Raw genomic sequence first — 21725 nt, 5'->3', positions numbered from 1 at the left:
TAAATTTGATTATTTAAAATGACTAAAAAACGTCTTGCAGACATATGGGTAAAATGTATACAAAGATTATGTAGACAAAGATTTACATACATATTTATAATCATAAAATCTATTACAATTGTATAAATGTATTAAATGTTGGTTACATCAACCTGCATGTTGTTGTCATGTCTGGTTCATCCCAAACATTGTGACTCTCCTTTAGGATTTCCTCATGGAGACGTTTATCATGTTTAAGGATCTCATTGGGAAGAACGTGTATCCTGCCGACTGGGTCATAATGAACATGATGCAGAACAAGTAAGTAGACATGCTCAGTGCTGTTTGTTACTACTGTTCACTATAATGCAATGTTTCTATAGGTCAATCACCAGAGCAGAAACCAGTCTGTGGAAGTACTGATGCTTCTTAATGTTAACTTGTTTGGTTAGGGCAACGTTTTGCCAGCACTGTTTTCTGGAAGTCAAATGAGTTGCCGAGAAGGGTTCATGTTGACTTCTAATGAACTGATTGAAATGCTGTTCGTTCATTTAGCAAGTTTATTTCCACGCTGTGCTTTGAGTCAGCCTTCTGTGAAGTTTTTCTGTTTTTGGTTTTGCGCTGGAGCAGCATCAGAAATGTGCAGTCGTGTAGAGCGAGCATCGATTACATTAACTCTCTCTCTCCCTTTAACACATGCTGCTGTTGCTTAGAAACAGGAGTCAGAAATGGCCAATAATGTTTGCAAAAACATTTTTTCTTCCATCAGTGCAACATCAGTTTGTTGCATGTGTTGGGCATTTAGCGTTTCTGTGTGCACCTGCGTGTATCAGAAGTGTGGCGGCTGCTGAAATGAAAGCCATGAATTATGAATCCGGAGAGGTGTGTGTGTGTGTGTGTGTGTGTGTCTCTTGTTGTGTTTTGTTTTATTCATGCCTCTTTTCTCAACTCCTCTGCCAAACCACGTCCAGCGTGACTGTGAAGATGAAGGTTTAGCACGCTTTCACAGCCAGCAGGAAGTCAGACCTGAGTTTCCTGTCGCAGATTTGGAGAGTTTTCTGAGAGTCCCTGATCTGAGCCAACTGTTTTCTAGTTTCACAGCGTTATTGTCATTTTAATGTTGAGATAGGTCAGTGCTGGGAAGTAACTGATTACAAAAGTGAAGTACTTTTAAAATACTTGTAATCAGACTACAAGTATTAGACTACAGTTACTTTTGTATTGCACATGATTAGTCTTTGGAAGGCTTGTGTCTCTTAAATTCACGTTATTTCTTATTTGCATGTAAAGCATGTATGCAAAACCTTTTTTTTAAGCTAACAAGTTAAAAACACATTTGCAAGTTCATGATTCTCTGACATTGGTTAATGATCATATAACATGCAGTTAAACAAAATATTGAAGATTTTTTTAGTATGTGTTTTATTTTGATTGTTGTTATTTTAAAATGTTTTTAATTTGACATTTTTATGATTTCATTCATTATCAGCATTTCATTAATCTAACAAACCCCCTGACATATCAAATGTTTAAACTGAAAAAAAAAATGTATAATTTTAAGGAAAAAATAAGTTGATTTGAAGTTTCATGGCATCAACGCATCTCAAGAAAGTTGGGACAAGGCCATGTTTGCCACTCTGTTGCATCCCATCTTCCTTTTATAACAGTCTGCAAACGTCTGGGGACTGAGCACTGTAGAGGATGATAACTTCAAACTCTTTGCGATTTTTCTCTGAGAATATCCTTTCTTATTTTGCTCCACTATTTTTCACCACAGCTTTGGGGGAGTTGGTGATCCTCTGCACATCTTGACTTCTGAGAGACACTCTGAGAGGCTCTTTTTATACCCAATCATGTTGCGAATTGACCTAATAAGTTGCAAAATGAAATCCAAAATGAGCCAATATGTGGCATTTCAAAATGTCTCACTTTCAACATTTGATATGTTATCTATGTACTATTGTGAATAAAATATAAGTTTATGAGATTTGTAAATTATTATATTGCTTTTTTACTCACAATTTGTACAGTGTCCAAACTTTTGGAATTGGGTTTGCATATATATGTATAGAACAACCGTGTGTCTTGAGGACACAGCAGTGCATCACTCTCGTGCAGGTGTGAGCAGCACTCTCAGAAAGCCTGATGATCTGCTGTCGTAAATAAAGCAGGGCTGCAGCTCTTCAGAGGAGCGAATGTGAGGAGACGTTCTGGTGCTCAAAGAAATGAGATCTTCTCTAAAGTTCAGAGTTATTTTCCATCTGTCTGTGCCGGTATTGTAGACTTGTGGCAGGATTAAATGTTCGGATTCTTGTGCTCTGGAGCAACACTGCTGAGATTGTGTGTTGGGGTCTGATTGACGCAGAGGTCGTGGGTCAGACTTTCATATTGGAATTCAGACATAGTCTCTCAGCAGCCATCTGTGTGCCAGAGCACTGATGGAAGACCCTTCACCAGCAGGTGCACGAGAGCCCAGGAACACACTGTGCAGTCTGCCTCTCTGTAACACGCTCAGTGGGTGTCTCTCCCTCTCTGTAACATGCTCAGTGGGCGTCTCCCCTCTCTGTAACATGCTCAGTGGGCGTCTCGTCTCCCCTCTCTGTAACACGCTCAGCGGGAGACTGTAACACGCTCAGCGGGCGTCTCCCTCTCTGTAACACGCTCAGCGGGTGTCTCCCCTCTCTGTAACATGCTCAGCGGGCGTCTCCCTCTCTGTAACACGCTCAGCGGGCGTCTCCCCTCTCTGTAACACGCTCAGCGGGCGTCCCCCTCTCTGTAACACGCTCAGCGGGCGTCCCCCTCTCTGTAACGTCTCCCCTCTCTGTAACACGCTCAGCGGGCATCCCCCTCTCTGTAACGCGCTCAGCGGGCGCCTCCCTCTCTGTAACACGCTCAGCGGGCGTCTCCCTCTCTGTAACACGCTCAGCGGGCGTCCCCCTCTCTGTAACACGCTCAGCGGGCGTCCCCCTCTCTGTAACGTCTCCCCTCTCTGTAACACGCTCAGCGGGCATCCCCCTCTCTGTAACGCGCTCAGCGGGCGCCCCCCTCTCTGTAACGTCTCCCCTCTCTGTAACACGCTCAGCGGGCGTCCCCCTCTCTGTAACGTCTCCCCTCTCTGTAACACGCTCAACGGGCATCCCCCTCTCTGTAACGCGCTCAGCGGGCGTCTCCCCTCTCTGTAACGCGCTCAGCGGGCGCCCCCCTCTCTGTAACGCGCTCAGCGGGCGTCCCCCTCTCTGTAACACGCTCAGCGGGCGTCCCCCTCTCTGTAACACGCTCAGCGGGCGCCCCCCTCTCTGTAACGCGCTCAGCGGGCGTCCCCCTCTCTGTAACACGCTCAGCGGGCGTCTCCCCTCTCTGTAACACGCTCAGCGGGCGTCTCCCCTCTCTGTAACGCGCTCAGCGGGCGTCTCCCCTCTCTGTAACGCGCTCAGCGGGCGTCTCCCCTCTCTGTAACACGCTCAGCGGGCGTCTCCCCTCTCTGTAACGCGCTCTGCGGGCGTCTCCCTCTCTGTAACGCGCTCAGCGGGCGTCCCCCTCTCTGTAACACGCTCAGCGGGCGTCTCCCCTCTCTGTAACACGCTCAGCTTGCGTCTCCCTCTCTGTAACACGCTCAGCGGGCGTCTCCCTCTCTGTAACACGCTCAGCTTGCGTCTCCCTCTCTGTAACACGCTCAGCGGGCGTCCCCCTCTCTGTAACGCGCTCAGCGGGCGTCCCCCTCTCTGTAACGCGCTCAGCGGGCGTCTCCCCTCTCTGTAACACGCTCAGCTTGCGTCTCCCTCTCTGTAACACGCTCAGCGGGCGTCTCCCCTCTCTGTAACATGCTCAGCGGGCGTCTCCCCTCTCTGTAACACGCTCAGCGGGCGTCTCCCCTCTCTGTAACACGCTCAGCGGGCGTCTCCCTCTCTGTAACACGCTCAGCGGGCATCCCCCTCTCTGTAACACGCTCAGCTTGCGTCTCCCTCTCTGTAACACGCTTAACGGGCATCCCCCTCTCTGTAACACGCTCAGCGGGCGTCTCCCCTCTCTGTAACATGCTCACTCTCTGTTTGAGCTGTCATCTTTGATGTCTTTGATCATCTGTGTTTCATAAAAGTGTCCCATAGTCTGAAATGTACACGTTTTTAACCTGAAAACCATCTTTCCAACACATCTCTCGTTGGGAATGAACCGCACCTGCTGATATTGTTGTCTTTGCACCCAGTTAATTATAGTAATTATGCAAATCAGGTAATGCCACAGTCACACCCACAAAATTCACTTGATATTCATAGGAATCTGGCAAGACATTTGTATAGTTATATTTTTATATATAACTGACCACATTTCTATGACTATCATGTGAATTTTATAATGTAATGTGAATTATATATTAAAATATCAAACTTTGTACTACCTTTCAAATGTTTGAAGTCAATGAGATCATATTTCCTATTTCTTATGTATTTTATTAATGTGATGGCAAAGCTAAATTTTCAGCAACCAATTTAATGCACATTAATGCATCCTTGCTGTATAAAAGAATAAAAATGTAATGATACACACACACACACACACACACACACATAACAGAGATGATAAAAAGTAAATGTAAATAATGCTGAATAAAATTAAAAATAATAAGAAAGAATTAAATAAAATAATTTTAATATAAAATAAATAGTTTTTAATGTAATGTTAAATAAATGCATTCTGCTTAATTGCATGCATTTTGCTGTGTGTAAAAGACCGTTTGGAGCAGTAAAGTGCTGGAGTGGTGTGATTGTTTTGTAAATTCGCTCGGTTTTCCCTCGTGGTGAGAAAGAAACATTGTAGCTCAGGATAGTTTTTATTTTATTTATTTTTTTAAACGTGCTAGATTAAATCTGGTCCTCTAGAGAGCTGGAGGGGCTTTCGTTGTAAACTGCAGTTTTTATGAGTTTGGTTTCGGTGTAAAAGTTAGCAATGCATTATTAAGAGCACGTCTCTGCCCTGCATAAAGTCTCATAAAGTTTGTGATTTCTGCCTCAAGAGATTGGCTTTTGTGATGTCAGCGTTTCATCTGCTTCTAAAACGGTTGGGCTGCTTCTCCTCGTGCTGCCCGAGGACATCATGTCTCTCTGATAGGAGCTGATTCTTGCTCTTGTTTCTCAGTCTCTCGGTGTAGTCTGGTGAGCGTGACCTTTCTCAGGCTGAGAGCTGCTCTCTGTTCAGCCAGTGTGACTCAATTTGCACATGACATTTGTTGTTCACTTGTGCTTGCTGTTGTTGCAGGCCTCTTGTGAGTCAGAATTAACTATTTAAAAAAAGCACAAAAGAAACAGGGTGCAAAAGGTCTCTTAAGATGCTCCATTCTGTGCATGATCTCAGGGTTGACCTGTTTGAATGAGTGAATCACGTGATCTGAAGTGTTTTGAATGAGATGTTCCTCATGCCCCTTTTGTAAAATCAATAAAGAGTTGTGTTTCTCAGATACATTGTAAGTTTAAGTAGATCACTGAACTATTGCCACCAGTGGTTTCTGCGCAGCCCTGATTTTTGTCAGAATGGAATTTATTTATTTATTTTTTTCTTACAATTTGAGTAATTTTTAGAATTATTTATTTTATTGTATTTTTTAAAGTGTGTATTTTTTATTTCAAGTAATTATATATATATATATATATATAAAAGGGATGTCAAACTTTGATTATTGTCATGATCGATCGCCGTTTAAATTAACAATCGATTAATCGTTAAACACACTGGTGCTCACATTAATTTGATCCTGCTGCTGGATTCTGTTCTAGAAAATGTCAGATTTAGAATTTTTGCATTCCAGTAGGCATATTTGATTTTAAAAATCCGGCATACAGTGCATTAGATCGTTACAGTGCATACGAGGACGAGCGAGCGCGGCTTTGACTAAATTTGTTTGGAGGTTATTGCTCATGTCTCATTCGGCACAAATCCATAGTTTCCATATTCACAATGTATTTGAATGTTAAACTATTATTTATAATGTAAACTACGCTTCTACTTACCATGCATTTACATATAGACGGAAAAGATGATCCTCTTCATATGAGCAAAAACGAGCACCACCACACTTCTGTTTTAAATCCGTTATCTTAATTAAGTCGGATATATTTCGCATATTAGAAAAAAGAAACAATTATGAAAACAAATTGTTATTTTTATGTTGGGCCTATTACTTATATAGGCTATACATTTTCCTTGAAGCATCCCATTTTGTCCCAGGGCTTGAGAACCTGTGCCATAGTTAGGTCCATGCAGAAACTTGAACGATAGCGTCAGCGTTTAGTGACATCACTGAATGCTCTGTGTCAGTTATAGCTCCCATTAATTGCTGTTTTGAATCCAGTGATTATTGACACATTATAAGCTCTGATTATGACGAGTGTGGTATAAAACCTCTGTTTATTAGAGGAATAAGTTAACTGGACAATGTTAGATCGTGACCATGCCACTGGATGCCGTTCGAGTCTATAGCCTTCATTTATGTGTCTTTGTTCTGGTTTGCCGGTTGGTCATGAATTTCCACAAATTCATTAACATTTAGGCATTATTTCTGTCCCTAATTCTTCACAGTGTAACCCTCTAATTTCGCAGGTTCATTTTATTATCTTTCACTTTTAATCACTGTTTTGGCATCTCTTACTGTGGTAAACATAGGAAGGGAAATGAAAGATTTGTGTCCCGCAGCCCTGCAGAGCGCAGTTATCTGATGAAATGACTTAGTTACTACATTTCTATTGCTTTTCATGTTGAAGAACTTTTTTTTTGTTTCTATTTTCATGTATTTTAACGTTTAAATCACATTAAAAGCTTAATTAGTACATTATGATTGAATGATGTTGCATTTATATAAGGTCACAGTCACTCACAGCCAACTATAATAACTATTACTATTATAACCCTGGCGTTAATATCTTGTGTTTTATACTTTTCACACTTTTTGTGTGTACTACTTAATTAAAAAAATTATTTAATTTTATTTTGACCATTGCTACTGCCATTTCATTTTATTGTTTTATTTATGTATTTCCTTTATTTTTTTATTTTTATTGGTCTTTTTAGTCTAGACCAACTCTGAATCACAAATGAAACTGTCTCCCATAAGAAAAGGATTGGCAAGCTTTAGTTATTTTCATTTTTGTATTAAATTAGTTCTATTTCTGTACTTTTATTAAGAATACACACACACACACACACACACACACCTGTTATTATATTTATATATGTAAAGGTTTTTTTTTTTTTCTACTAGTTTCCAGGGAGAATCATGAAGAGCGCACAGAGCTGTGCTGAAATGTGAAGTATATATTGATGAGCTGAAAACAGAAGAGGAGTGATTCTCTGACCCCATGACCCTGATCATCGGTTTCTCTCAGTCTCATTAATATTTCGGGCACATCATTAGGACTGGCCTGACGTCAGTGTCATTGTTTTGCTCTCTCTCTCTGTCCCTGAATGCTCCTCTTCACACCTAGCAGCTCATTTTAATGCAGGTGACAGGAGTTTTGAACTTGGGAGATATGGTTTCATATAAGAAAGAAATAACACATCAGAATCAGACAAACACACAGCTGATGTGTGAAATCGGTCCTATGTAGCTTGAAGCATCTGCATTCACACACACACACACAGTTTCCAGCACTCTTTCTCTCTCTCCCTCATGCTTGAGTAAGTGTTGCTGGTGTTTTGTTGTGCTGTTTATCTTCCGTATGGTAGAGTGCTGACGTTATTCACTTGTAGTGACTGAAAGGCTCTGAGGTGTAATGTCTTAGATGCCAATCTTATTATGAGCCGGAGAGCGCTGGCAGTGTGAAGATGCTCTCCATCAGCTGGGCCAAACCGGCTCGCACCTTAGACATCCCCAGCTGTGGATCAAATGAAGCCTTCAGGCCTCTCAGATTCACGAGTGTCAGAACACCGGCCCTTTAATCTCAGCGAGTCGTGTTTGTTTTCAAAGCTCTGATGGTTATCTGCCGTAATCTCAGTGTTGCTCCTCTGCGTGATTGTTCATCTTTCCCTCCATCAGCTCTCTAGCTTTGAGCCTTATTATTCTCAAATAAACTCTTCCAAATAAGAATCAGAATTGAATTTAGTGAGTAAAGCTGTAAATCTCATACTGACCAGCCATTTGTTGCGTCGGTGGCCTGTGTTTGCCCTAGACACCAAAACTAGCTAGCACAGTGTTGCTACGTATGTTGTTGGGTTGTTGTTGAGAGTGTTTCTATGCAGATGCTAAGGTTTGTAGAGTGTTTTTAGAGTCAAATGTGTAACAGAGCAAACATGCTAGCATTGTACAGTAAGGGGTGAATTCACTAAATTAATTATTATTTACAGCTTTAGATGCCTAGAAATCCATGGAATGGTTGTATCAAAATGCATTTATGGAACTGATCAATCACAGAATTTATACAGCTGTGATTATTATGCTGGGGATAATGATGAGCATGTTAATATCAGTCAGCCTGTAATCCTATAATACACTCGTGAATTGAAAAAGCTGCTAATCCATTCATGTTTCATGATTTTATTTGCCTTTATTCACTCTTTTTTTCATTCTGGGAAAACGGTTTCAAATGGCTGCAGCCAATCACAAAATGACGTGCTTGAGTACTTTCATCACTTTCCTAACCAGAAGAGAACACCATCATTTGTTGCTCGTTTGCATGAGTAACAAATCTCATATTCATTAAAGAACAATGTGAAATTGATTTTAAAATCTTTCTCTCTCATTTAACTATTTAAAATAAAAGTTTTCTGTGTGATTATATTTTAATATTTTGAGTTGGTGCTCAAAAACACATGATTATTAACGGAAGACTGTACACTATGTGTCTTACTGTGTTTTTTCACAGTCTCATGTGTTTGGTTTACTGGACTCTGTGGTGGACGCAGTATTAGCTGTGACTCCTGGGTAAATTAAAAGGTTCGGCAGATTTAATTATGAGCTGTTCTTCAATTTTCAGGATTATTACATGGCTGCTTTATGTCTTGAGGAAGGTGGGATGTGTGATGGAGTCTCAGCTCTCGTTCCTCTGAGCCCAATTACCCATAATCCAGAGCTTCTCCTCCAGAGACGTTGTGTAAGGTCTCAGTCAGAGAGCTAGAAGAACAAACTGAAGTATAGCACAGTATATCAGACACATGCAGACATGTCTGTGGTTTTTTATGAAAATGTGATTGCACTTGCCAAACTAGCCATCACAATGCTGAGGTTTTACTAAGGCCTTGCTATGTGGATGCTAAGGTGTTTTGAGTGTTATTTAGAGTAGGGATGCATCCGCCATTGGTTCTATCCTGTATAATTATATCCTGTCAATCTAAATGGAGTGGAAAAACATGTCAGACAGCATGTATCAGAGTGGATTTTTTTTTCTTGGGTTGAATTAAGGGCTCTCCGTGTTTAAGCAATAATAACACATTAATGCAGTGCTGTTAATGTGGTTCTATTCTGGATTCTATGAATCACCCGTAGTTCAAACCAGGGTTGCCAGATCCACAGTTTTCCCTCCAGAATGCATTATTTGTAGCACATTTCTCATTCTCATAAGAAACAAAGACTCAGCTTTCAAATCATGTAGATTTCATCACAAAATTAAAACATTAAATCCATTTTGGCACCGATCACTCTAGACGCTCCAGGTCAGGTGGCAGCATGAAGCACTAGTCTCTTCCACTTTAATGAATAAGTTATCCACCTTATTCTTCAACACGGAAGTAGAGGGCTCGCTGTATAGTTTATAGCATTAGTTGGGAGAGATTTTTTTTTTTCTTAAGGAAACTACATCATCGGAATGGCTGATATCAGTCAGAATAATCTGCTATTGGTATCGGCTGGGAAATTCAGTATCAGTGCATCTTTAATTTAGAGTTTTGCTAGGGTGTTTTGAGTGTTATTTAAAGTGTTGCTAGGATGTAAGTTTTTTATTTCTCAACATGTTGCTATGCTGTTGTTGCTAAGCAATAGCAAGCTAGCTTAGAAAGCATGGGATCCCATCCTCCCTGCAAATCACTCTCCCAAGCCACACCTCCTCCAAAACACATGATCACCGAGCATAATCACCGAGCAGAGGCTAACCATTGAGAGATGCCGTTGGTGGAGGATTGAACGCAATGCTGTCAGAATTAGCTCATGTCTCATTCACCGGTGAGAAAACATTACCATATAAAGGGGCTGTTATTTAGTTTTACTCACTCTTCTCTCACATTTTGCCCTTCGGTTCTGCTGTATTTACTCAGAGACAGACAGTGATGCTATCAAAGTTCACGTTTGTACCATTTTTGTGAGTCCTGGACCTCTGTCTGGGCTTGGTGACCTCTGAAATGCACATGCCCACTCTGTCGTTCAGGTAAAGGTCGAGTTATTTCCATCCCATGCCATGTCATCTTTGCTGAGAATTCATTTAGAGAGCATTTCAACTAAGTCACTAAAGGTTAAAGATAGATGGAAATACACTCTGTGCTGTGTCATTCTCAGCGGTCAGTTGAATTATCGCAGGACTTTTGATATGAAGAGCTGGCACTGATCTCAGATGAGTGTGTGTTTGTTCTTTCTTATTTAATGCTCTTCTGAAGTAGTGCAGATACCGGGTTCATTATTTTCATATACCACATCATTAGACATCATCTGACTTTCTATGCTGAGTTTTGCAGTCTTCTCTGAGTTTACTTTTCTTCTATTTAGATTTATTTCAAAGTTGGATTTCCTTTATTTTTCAGTTTAAAGAAATAGACCCTTTTATAATGGAAACTCAGTCGTTATATACTGACTTTTAAAGTTAAGTTTGAATCATTTTCAGAAAATAGGACTTTAATTTTTGTCAGATTGATACTGTGAAAATGTAAAAATACAATTTTGTTATCATTAATGCATGTAAAATATTATTTATAAAAACCTTTATTTTGAATTGCATTACATTCTTACAATTGTGTTGTGCTCTCTATGGTACTGTAGTATTAGATCCTTTAAATTAAATAATCCATTAAATCATTTTCCCAGTTTTTTTTTTCTTCCTCAAAACCCTTAGTAGACTAGTCAGTCTTATCAAGCCTTGTATGATTAGGTTTAGGTTGAGCAGCCTGACTATCTTTAGGAGTAGTGTTAACTGGATTGCTAACAGTATGTCTGAACGGTAGCATGGGACATTTCTAGTGGATTCTAGCAGTCAGGTGGTGAATTTCCTTTATGCTTTATCTGCAAAGGTAATTATTAATCAGATCACAAATGCTAAATTGCAGTGATATGAAGATGAATCAGTCCGGCGGTGGAGGGTTTGACCTTGCTTTATCTTTAAGCACAAAAATGAGCTGGAGTCTATTCATGCTAGCATGCTAATGGATGCTGATCGCTATCGCTGCCGCTTTCTGAACTCAATTAGCAGCATGATTGTCTGATAAACTCTCATTAGCATTAAAGCTAGATGAGCGTGCAGATCATCCAGCATCCAGAGAGCAGCTACGGGCTAAATAAAGACTGAGAAATGCATAAATTTAGTCGTTAATCAGAAAGAACAGGCTTATTCGTTTGAGGGTGACGAATTCATCATGATTGACTTTGCATAATGTGGCGTGATGAGGTTTCCAAAAGCTTAAATTTAGCGAAAGTTGGGAACATTTTCTTAGCGCTATTTAGGCGGCTTGTATTATTTATATTTTTTCCCTTGCTCAAATCTGAATGACTTTTGTGTGCTGTTTTCAATTCAGGACTGAGAATGAGAGAAGAGTAGTGCCCTATGTAGTGCAGAAGGTGCTGTGGATCAGTGTGGATGTGTGCGGCTCTCTAATGGGTTTACTGGATTCACTTTAGGAAGGGTTTTATCCCGTGTGCCGTTCTGACCCATCTATCCCACACACCCACTCCACCGCTGACACCACACACTCATCTAACACTAATTAAGAACCATTTAGCAAGTGTGTAAGTGATTATTTTTTTTTTAGGCTTAAGAGACCTGGCTGGGAACCAGCAGTGTAGGACCTGTGATTCTGTATTAAACTTCTTCGGCTTCACTCATGTTTATGTAAAGTTTTGTCTTAAACGTTTTTTTTATTTTTTATTATTATTATTACTTTATTATTATTTATGAGGTGGGGGGTCTCAGAAATGTATTTGTCAGCACTGAATCCATGAAATCTCTCAGAAGAGGATTGCCTAAAACTTGTTTTACGTAATATAACATTCCCTGAATAATATTAAAAGTCCAGTTTTAAACTAAGGGTATTGTATTTCATTTATTTTACATTTTATGCATGTATTTATTCATCCATCCATCCATCCAGAATTCATGCAAGACTGGAAAAGTGTGTAAAAAAAAAAAAAACTTTTGTTTATTTCTTTTATGCTACAGCAATGTGATGAAAACATAAATAGGTGACATAGTTAACATTAATAATCAAAACTTTTTACTTGTAGTTAGTCTGAGGTTTTTTAGGGCTTTTATGATTCCTAGCAGCATGAAGTATTAATATAGCCTGTCTGTTTATTGGCATCTTACTGTATCTTTGAATCCAGCTCAACCAATCACAGTTCGTCTTGTCTGTGGTAGTTACGTGGGAATCAGTAGATGCATTTACACAGAGCATTGTGTTCCGATTACAATTGGTTTAAAAGTCCAGTCTGAATGAAAATGCAATGACATAGAAATGGCACAATGACGCATGACACATGGAAGTAGCCAATATTGTTTTCATTGAATTTAATGAATGACCTTTCGTCTAAAATTCTTTTCCCACTCATCTTCTGTGGAGTGGTGCATGATAAACTTGTGGCACAAGGGCTTGCTTTGAGCTCTCATCTGCAGACGTCTTGTTTTAGGTGAGAATGCATTTTTGTACTGCAAGCATCATTGCACAAAACTTTGTAGATAAATATTAAGTCTAAAACAAACAAAAGGAGGATGGTTAGTAGGGCTAGGTGATATATATATATATATATATATATATATATATATATATATATATATATATATATAAATTATATAAATATAAATTATATCTCAATTTTGTCATTTTTTTGATATTCAATATATATCTTGATATGTTTGCATTTTCATTTAAATAATAAAAAAAACGTGATTTTTTTTTGCCCATTTAAAAAAAAAACTAAAAAAAAAATCTACACCAAGTGAACACTTACTGCTTTTTATTAAATGAACACATATAGGCCTATGTGTAACTGAAGTAGTGCAAAACAAGTACAGAAAGTGCATTGTCAACTTTTTAGTGCATGCAATTCACAATTTTAACTATGTAACTATGATAAGTTTTTTAGCTGAGAGCACAAGTCTGTCTACTGTCTGCGGTTTTAAGAGAAGCTCTGTGGCATGAAACTGTTCCCACTGACACTAAAAACCCTCTTAGATGGGGAGCTAGTTGCTGAAACACATAGATGTTTCTTATATATAAATATATATAAATGAATACCAAATGCTTTTGCATTCTCTCTGTCTATATTATGAAAACTGGTAAATATAATAGTGGAATTCCCTAATAGTAATTCCAAATGACCGAAGTCTGTTTCTCTATTCAAGCATCAGCGTTCGAGTAAGTGTGAACGCAATCACAAACAATCCAGTCGAGATCTCATAGACCGGCTGAACGACGCTTTCATCAGATCGCTAAACTCCAGCTTGTTAGTGTTTTCAGATCATCATCGGCATCAATCCGATCACTTTATTTAGTGTTCGTATAAACTCAAAGTTCAGATTCATCAGTTGAAATGATTTCAATCCGACTGAAACAAAAAATGTCCATATAAGTGTGTCTATAGGCTGTTCCTGTACTTCCCACAGTGTCTCGTCCTAAGTCTTGCCATGGCCATCTCCAGGGTTTTTGGGGAAGTGAACACTGTGTTTCTTTGTGTATTCTCTGTGGTGTACCTTTTGGAGAACGTCTTTCCTCAGCACCGAACGAATCCTCTAAAGAGCCCAGAGCTGTGTGTGTGTGTGTGTGTGTGTGTGTGTGTGTGACGCATCCAGGTCTTCACTGGATCATGGTGCTGCGTGTTCACTGCTGCTGAAAATTGTCTGGGATGAGGAGAGTGAAAACCAGGAGTTTAAGAAACTGAGAATTTGCTCTCCTGGAGGGATGAGGAGCATCAGGTGAAGCGCTGATGTTAAACGTAAAGAAACTCTCAGTTCTGTCTGTGTTCACGCTTTCTCACTGCATTTAACTGCAATTAGTGCTGTTTGCTAAGGCTGTGATTTTATTGTATTTAATTTTATTTGTTTTTTCTTATTTGATATTTTACATTTTATGTCAGAATTTTTTATCTAAAATATCTATATTTTAGATTTTATTTATATTTATTCACTAAAAAAGTTAATAAACTTAAGCTTTTAACTCATTCAGCTTATTCTTATTTCTTATTTAATGTTTTTTTTATGTAATTTTTTTCAACATCGTTGTTTTATTTTTTGCTATTTTAAGTTATTTTTAGTTTAAGTTATTTATGTAACATTTGTTATTTATTTATAAATGTTTATTCTTTTCTTCATTCATTCATTCATTCCCAGTCAGAAGTTTAGACCTTTTTTTATTGATTCATTCATTCATTAACCGTCACAAGCTTAGAAAAAAAATAAATCTGTAATGTATTGGTTAAAAAGTTTGGATTGCTTGGAATCACTCTTGAACACCTTAGCAACTGTATTGCAACTTTTTTTTTTTTCTTTTTTTTTTATGTCATTTTAATAATTTTTCCCAGGCAAGACTTAAAAAAAAATCAGTATTTGATTGATTAAAAAGCACAGAATCCCTAAAATGACTTGTAATATCTTAGCAGCCACATAGCAACCACTCAAACACAGCATATTGGGTAACTTCACACTCACACTTCCATTTATAATGTGCAAAATCTATTTTAGCAATCATTATTACTCATTATTGCTGCAAATTAGAGTCGGTTCGTGTTGGCGGTCGTCATGTTTTGTCTGGAATATTTTCCCTGCGGATGATTAAGTGCCGATACAGAGCTTCTTCAGTAAGAGAAAGCGTGACTCAGGGACGTTGTAAATGTGATGTAAAACAGAGCAGAAATGTGAACGGTGATGTAGTCTCTCTCTGTAAATGCAGCATCGGCGCAGGCCAAATCTCTGTAACTGACAATCACACTGCTCGCTAAAAGCCCCCCACCGCTCTTAATTATTAATATTCATTTCCTGTTCAGACAGAACTACCTCATCTTCCCGACTCACGCTAGAATCATCGTCTTCATCAGACAGCTCTGTCTAGCAGTGTTTAAAGACACACACCGTTTGCAGGAGACATTAGCAGACAGAGCCGACCCGAGGTTTAGCACAGGAGCTCTTAGACCTGAAACAAGGTGCTCTCTCTCTCTCTCTCTCTCTCGCTCGCTCTCTCTCAGACTCAGAGCAGCTTTATTTTAAATAAAACCTTCGTGAAGTTGTTGCACGACTGCACACTTCTAATAGTGAAAATGGGAAATAATTCAGCTTAGGCCAAGATTGCCAGTTAACAGATCTACATTTCACCTTTCCTTCTTTCTTTCTTTCTTTCTTTCTTTCTTTCTCTTCACTAAATGACTGGAAAATGTGAAAAATAAAATTGGTTAAGAAAAACAATGGAATTCATTCATTTGTGTTCTTGTTTTTATGCATTTATTTGTGCATTCATTTTATTTATTTATTGCAGTCATTATTTATTTATTTATTTATTTATTTATTCATTTCATTTATTTATGTAGTTTTATCCTAGATTCACAAAAGAATGGAAAAGTGTGTGTGTGTGTATGGGGGGGTGGGGGGTTATGTGGCACAAAGTGAAAAAATCATTCATTCATTCATTTATGCAGTTATTTATATATTGATTAATTCATGAATTTAATGATTAATTAATTCAGTCAGTCAGTCATTCATTCATTCATTATTGATTGATTGATTCATTCATTCATTCATTCATCCATCTTTTATCCTTATCCTGAATTTAAAAAAAAAAGACTGGTAAAGTGTGAAAACTGATCTTAGTTTGGTTTTCCTCCGTCTGATCAACTTTGGCTTGCTCAGTGGGTTTGTGTTACATAAATACATTTGGATGGAACTGAATTAATTATATATGAATGTGTACTGCACAAAGCAGCAGTTTTGGAGAGACTCCTTCGACTGTTCACGATCTATTTATTTCTTTTATGGTATATTATGTCTGCCAACTGCAACAGTTCACTGTTACTCAAGTGCGCATTTCTTATTTAATTTTATTTTCATAGTCATGCACCATATTAACTTGTGAAACACTAGGGTTTGATTGTTCAGAAGGAAGTGTAGCCCTTTATAAAGTTAATCTGATCCCTCTGAGCTGGAGATTTCTTCAATTAGAGTTAAATGAACAGGTGACGTTTCAGCTGTGCACAGATTTCCAGTTTGGACTGAGGCTGTGAGAAATCATGTGCATAAATATGCAGCACTGATTAATTTACAGTGAGGGCCATAAACTAGAAGAGAGCTGAGATTTCACTTCATAACGGCCAGACGGAGGCCCGCTGTGGCCAAGCATAATTATTTGTCTTAATGCAAAATAAGTTTCTGTTCTCAATGAGAGAAGTCAGAACATTTATGCAATGTATTATAATATTTTTTTTAGATCATAATGGTGTGAGTCTCATATATTTATGAGTCTTCATATATTTTAGTTCATAATTGTAAAAAAAAAAAAAAAAGCACACACACACACACACACACACACACACACACACACACACATATATATATATATATATATATATATATATATATATATGCTTGGTAGATTATTACTTTTAGACTACTTTTGACCTTACTCAGTATAATATGAATAATATGTAATCATACTTGACTCATAAAAAAGTAACTGCAATCCGATTATGAGCATTTTATAACATACTGTAATCTAATTACAAGTAATAATTTTTTAGAATCTGATTACAGAATGCAGATTGATTTTAATCAGTTACTACCCAGTACTATATGTATGCTATGCATGTGTTTATTTATTTGCATGTCAATATTCATGTTTGAAAGTTCTGTATACAGTTGCAGCATGCGGTATCATGTTCACACGAGCCGATTTTAGCGGCCTGACCTCAGTCTTCTGCTAGAAAGATGTAGTAAATGGATGTTTAGCGTCATTAGATCTGACTTAAACACATCTGTTGCTGAATCTATGGAATCAGAATGTGTGAAATCTGTTGGCGCTTGTAGTGTTTGCCCTGCCGTGCTCAAGCGTGCTGACTGATTGGCTTTAATTGTGACGGGATGTCTTGTGTTTGCTCCAGAGATCAGAGCTCAGCTGATGTTTGTGTTTGGCTCTCACCACTGCGTCTGCATGCATTGATTCCTCATGTCAGGGATACAGGGGTCATTAAAGTGGGATCCGTTTGACCTCGTGGCCTCATATTGAGGAATGGTTGTTTGGTCTTCTGATGAACAGATGTGCGTTGCTGGAATGAGAGCAGTTCATCAGCACGGCCACATTCATCAGTGCTACTCATGTTAGAGACCAACAGAATGTGCTGGTGCTGTTTCTCTTGAATTGTTGATCCAGTTTATTTATAGAGTCCAAATGAATTGATGAAACGGATTGAGTTTGACTGAAATTGATCGGGTGATCCACATTCGAAGGCGTCTGAAAGCCTCTGTATAAAGTCCCATGTGTATTTGATTTTAAAAATAGCCTAAATGTGTTAATAAGAAACTGTCATTTACAGACACCTATGATGGAGGTGTCTCTGAATTTATTTTATTATTTAATTTTAATTTTATTCTATTTGGATTTTATTTTTAATAATATTTTATTATTTTAAATTTGTATTATATTTATTCTATTTTATTTGCAATTTTATTCCATTATTGTATTTATTTTTATATTTGTTTTTTATAATTTGCTTTAATATGTTATTTATTTTTTTTAAGAAAGTTTTTTCCTTTATCAGTTACTCTCATTTACACACATCAATAACAGACGTTTCCATGACCTTATTTGATCTTATTTTATTTTGTAAATTTTACTTTGATTTATTTTATTCTATTTATTATACATTATAATATAATATATTATATATATATATATATATATATATATATATATATACTTTTTTATTTCATTTTTTAATGTATTTTAATTTTTAGTTTTTGTTTGTTAAAATTGCAGTCTTAGCATCTTAGCAATCACTCTATCCTTATAATGATGATGATTATGATGATGATGATGATGATGATTTTTGCCATAATGCAAATGCATAAACTGTGTTTAAATATTGTAATTAGTCTGGTGAGTTAGAGGAGTAGTTCATCCTAATTTGTTCTTTACCGATCTGTATGAGCTTTTCTCCAGGAGTCTCAGATGTGATTTACAATAACACGCAGTAAATCTTTAGTGTTCAGTAGACTAGAATACACATCTCCTGTTGATCTGTAGCAGTCTGTCCTGATCTTACAGATCCTTGCAACAGTTTGTTTGGAAAGAAATTGATACTTTTATTCAGTAAGGATGCCTTGAATTCATCAAAAGTAATTCAGCAGCAAATCAGCATATCAGAATGATTTCTGAAGGATCAGTGGACACTGAAGACTGGAGGAATGATTCTGAAAATTCAGCTGCGCATCACAGGAATAAATTCATTTTTACAATTTATTCAAACAGAAAACGGTTATTTTGAATTGTAATAATATTACACAATATTGCTATTTTTGCTGTATTTTTTACCAAATAAATACAGCCTTCGAGAGCAGTCGAGAGTTTTCCTTCAAAAAAACAAAGAATCTTACCCTGACCTTCTGAATGCTGATGTAGATTGACAAACTGATGCCTGTCAGTTGATGACAGACCGAGTGATGTTTAATGTCACAAAGTACTACACTATTACACTTTTACTTACGGTTGTTTCTGCATATTAAACTGAGATGGAAATTATATAAAACAAAAAATTCAGCTCAGGAAACGATAACTTATTTACCTTCCAGAAGATGACGTTAAGCAGTGATTTGTGTTATAATGTCAGGCAATCTGTCATTCTGACACAATGTTTTTTTGACCGTAGAAAAGAATATTCAATCAATGAAACTGTTGTATGTTTTCTTCCCTGTTCTTCACAGAGTTTTGTAGTGCGTGTTTGGAAGCTCATTTCTGATGTTAAAATGACTTCAGATGTCACTGTACTTCAGTATTCTAGATCAGTTATTATGAAAGGACTTGTGCTCTCGTGCGCATCAAGTTTCCACAACAATAGTACAGAAACATGGGTAATGTTGAGGATGAGTAATTTAATATCACAGTAACGGTTTATGTGATCATCTACAGTTAGCTGTTTTTCATGGAAAAGTAATTAATGTATAAATAACCCTGTGTTTAATGCTTAATTACACTACTAATTTGTTTGTTTTTGGAAGTGATTTTTTTCTCAGCAAGGCTGCATTTATTTATTAAAAACTATAATAAAAACAGTAATAATGTGAAATATTATTACTGTTTTAAATAACTGGTTTCCATTTGAATATATTGTAAAATGTCATTTATTTCTGAGATTAATGCTGTATTTTCAGCACCATTCCTCCAGTCCCGTGATCTTCAGAAATCAGTGTAATATACGTATCTGCTGCTCAAGAAACATTTCTGATTATTAATGTTGAGCACAGTTGTGCCGCTTGCACATGAAACATATTTTTAGGATTCTTTTGAAAGAATATAACGTTCAAAAGAAATATTTCATTTATTTGACATTTATTTGAAATATTTCATCATTTCTGAATGAAAGTATTATTATTATTATTATTATTATTGTTATTTTATAATCTTGCTGACCCCAAAGCGTATGTATTATCCAGTTAATTATCACAATGAAACCTATTTTATTTTATGCTATGCTATGCACACAAACCAACAGATCAGACACATCGCACTCTATATTTTCATATCTCTCTGTTTTAATGTTCAGTCTCACACTTAATAAATAAAAAGCAGTTCTACTCATTGAAAGCAGTGCATGAACCTGCCGTATCAACAATATGATAAAGGTTTCTAAAGCATCATATTGAAGAAGCGACTGCTGCTCATTTTCATGCGTGTCAGATTAAATCTGTCGTCAGTCTGTCTGTCCATCTGTTGATTCAGTAAAGCTCACTTACATTATTAATGTCTCCAGTCTCATTAAGCAGCTATTTTTCAGCAGCTCATTATAAACAGATTGTATCGGTTGGCCCTGATGAGAAACTCTCCGTCTCTCCGTTACAATGATGGAGTCAAATGTCCTCCAGATCGGTGATGTTAGCGCTCGCTCACACTCTTTATCTTCGTCAAGCAGAAATTCATTCAGCTCGAGATTAAAGGATGATTAATAAGACTTCTGATGCGTTTACACAGCCAGAGCCTTTTAAGACGACTTCCAATTCAGTTGCTGATATGCAGTGATGCTAATGAGATGTCAAACATCTGACGGACGCTCACACACGAGGGGTCAGGCGTTAGCATCGCCGCTTGCACTTTCATGTTGGAAATTAATAATTCGATCTGCTTCAGATGGTGACTTTGACACTTGATACTGAAGCACTGGCCGATGTTTCTCAGTTTGATGATGTCGGACATTACACCACCTAGCAGAACAAGTCAAGTCAACATGAAATAAAAATGGATTTTATGTATTTATTTTCAATTTATTTAGATTCTTAATACACGTTCCTGGTGATGCTGATGTTAAAATGTATTTATTTGTTAAATATAGCATTGCATCAAATGAATTAAATTGCTTTTAATCAGAACATCACCTGAGATTAGATATAATATAAATAATCTCCTCAAATTGTATTTTGTTGCAGTATATTGATGTATTTATTTTATTTATTAATTTATTTATTTAATGCATATAGCAATAGAAAAATAAAAACTTGTCGCAATATCGTTGCAGGCAAAGTCTTTTAATATATAAAAATGTTTTTTGTTCTTGTTTTTAGAAGTCACTAGATTGATTGCATTATTTGCATCTTATGCATTTTGAGACTCCTTTTGGGAAATGTTAGGGAAAAATAGCAGAGAGTGAACATGACAGCTACTCACATGACTGTACGTCACATTACAGATGTGAAATGATCTGGACATGCAATGCTTTGAATCTGTTCATCTCGATTTGATTGCAGTTTGTCATTGTGCAGTGATTTGAGTCTCTCTGTTCTGTTCTTCCTCTCCGTTTGCTCTTTTCTTTTCTTCAGCAGTGACACAGTTAGAGAAATGTCTTGTTCTCTCTCATAGTTCATTAGCAGTGGCCTTTATTGAGCTAAGTGAATAGAGCGTCTTTAAAGCTCTCTAATATCCTCCTAATGTGGTCTCAGTGTGTGGAGTTAAAGACCTGTGATTAAGTTTATCATCTCTAGTTTATGTGCTTTAGATCTGTGTCAGGAATGACATTATTCTGTGTTTAACTGGCTGTGTTTATGCTTCATTTACAGGCTGTGGTTGAGAAAAAACATGCTCTTTAGATAATAAATGAAAATGAATGGATAGAGTGTGGATATGATCTCATTGCATTAGTTTTTATTGCATTAATTTAATTTTCTCTGATTTCAGAGTCTTCCTGCGAGCCATCAATCAGTACGCCGCCGTACTCAGCAAGAAGTTTCTTGATCAAACCAACTTTGAGCTGCAGGTGAGACTTCAACAAATCTGTTTGACCTTAATGCTCGGAACAAAGTTTCAAGTTTCAAGTAAAACCAAGTTTATGTATTCATGTTGCATGTGCATTTATATATATATATATATATATATATATATATATA

General features: G+C 37.3%; 1 protein-coding gene across 3 annotated transcripts in view; it reads left to right on the top strand.

The window, feature by feature from the left end:
• Positions 1-21725, top strand: part of dock1 (dedicator of cytokinesis 1) — a 202814-nt gene that overhangs the window by 137690 nt on the left and 43399 nt on the right. For all 3 annotated transcript variants that reach the window (XM_026222208.1, XM_026222207.1, XM_026222206.1), the window contains exons 29-30: positions 206-300; positions 21517-21595. In XM_026222208.1, coding sequence (XP_026077993.1) covers positions 206-300; positions 21517-21595 — 174 coding nt within the window. The remainder of the gene's footprint in view (positions 1-205; positions 301-21516; positions 21596-21725) is intronic.

Source organism: Carassius auratus, chromosome 37 (assembly GCF_003368295.1).
Source record: "Carassius auratus strain Wakin chromosome 37, ASM336829v1, whole genome shotgun sequence".
In the NCBI taxonomy this organism is placed as follows: domain Eukaryota; kingdom Metazoa; phylum Chordata; class Actinopteri; order Cypriniformes; family Cyprinidae; genus Carassius; species Carassius auratus.
This window is presented reverse-complemented; position numbering and strand designations above follow the sequence as displayed.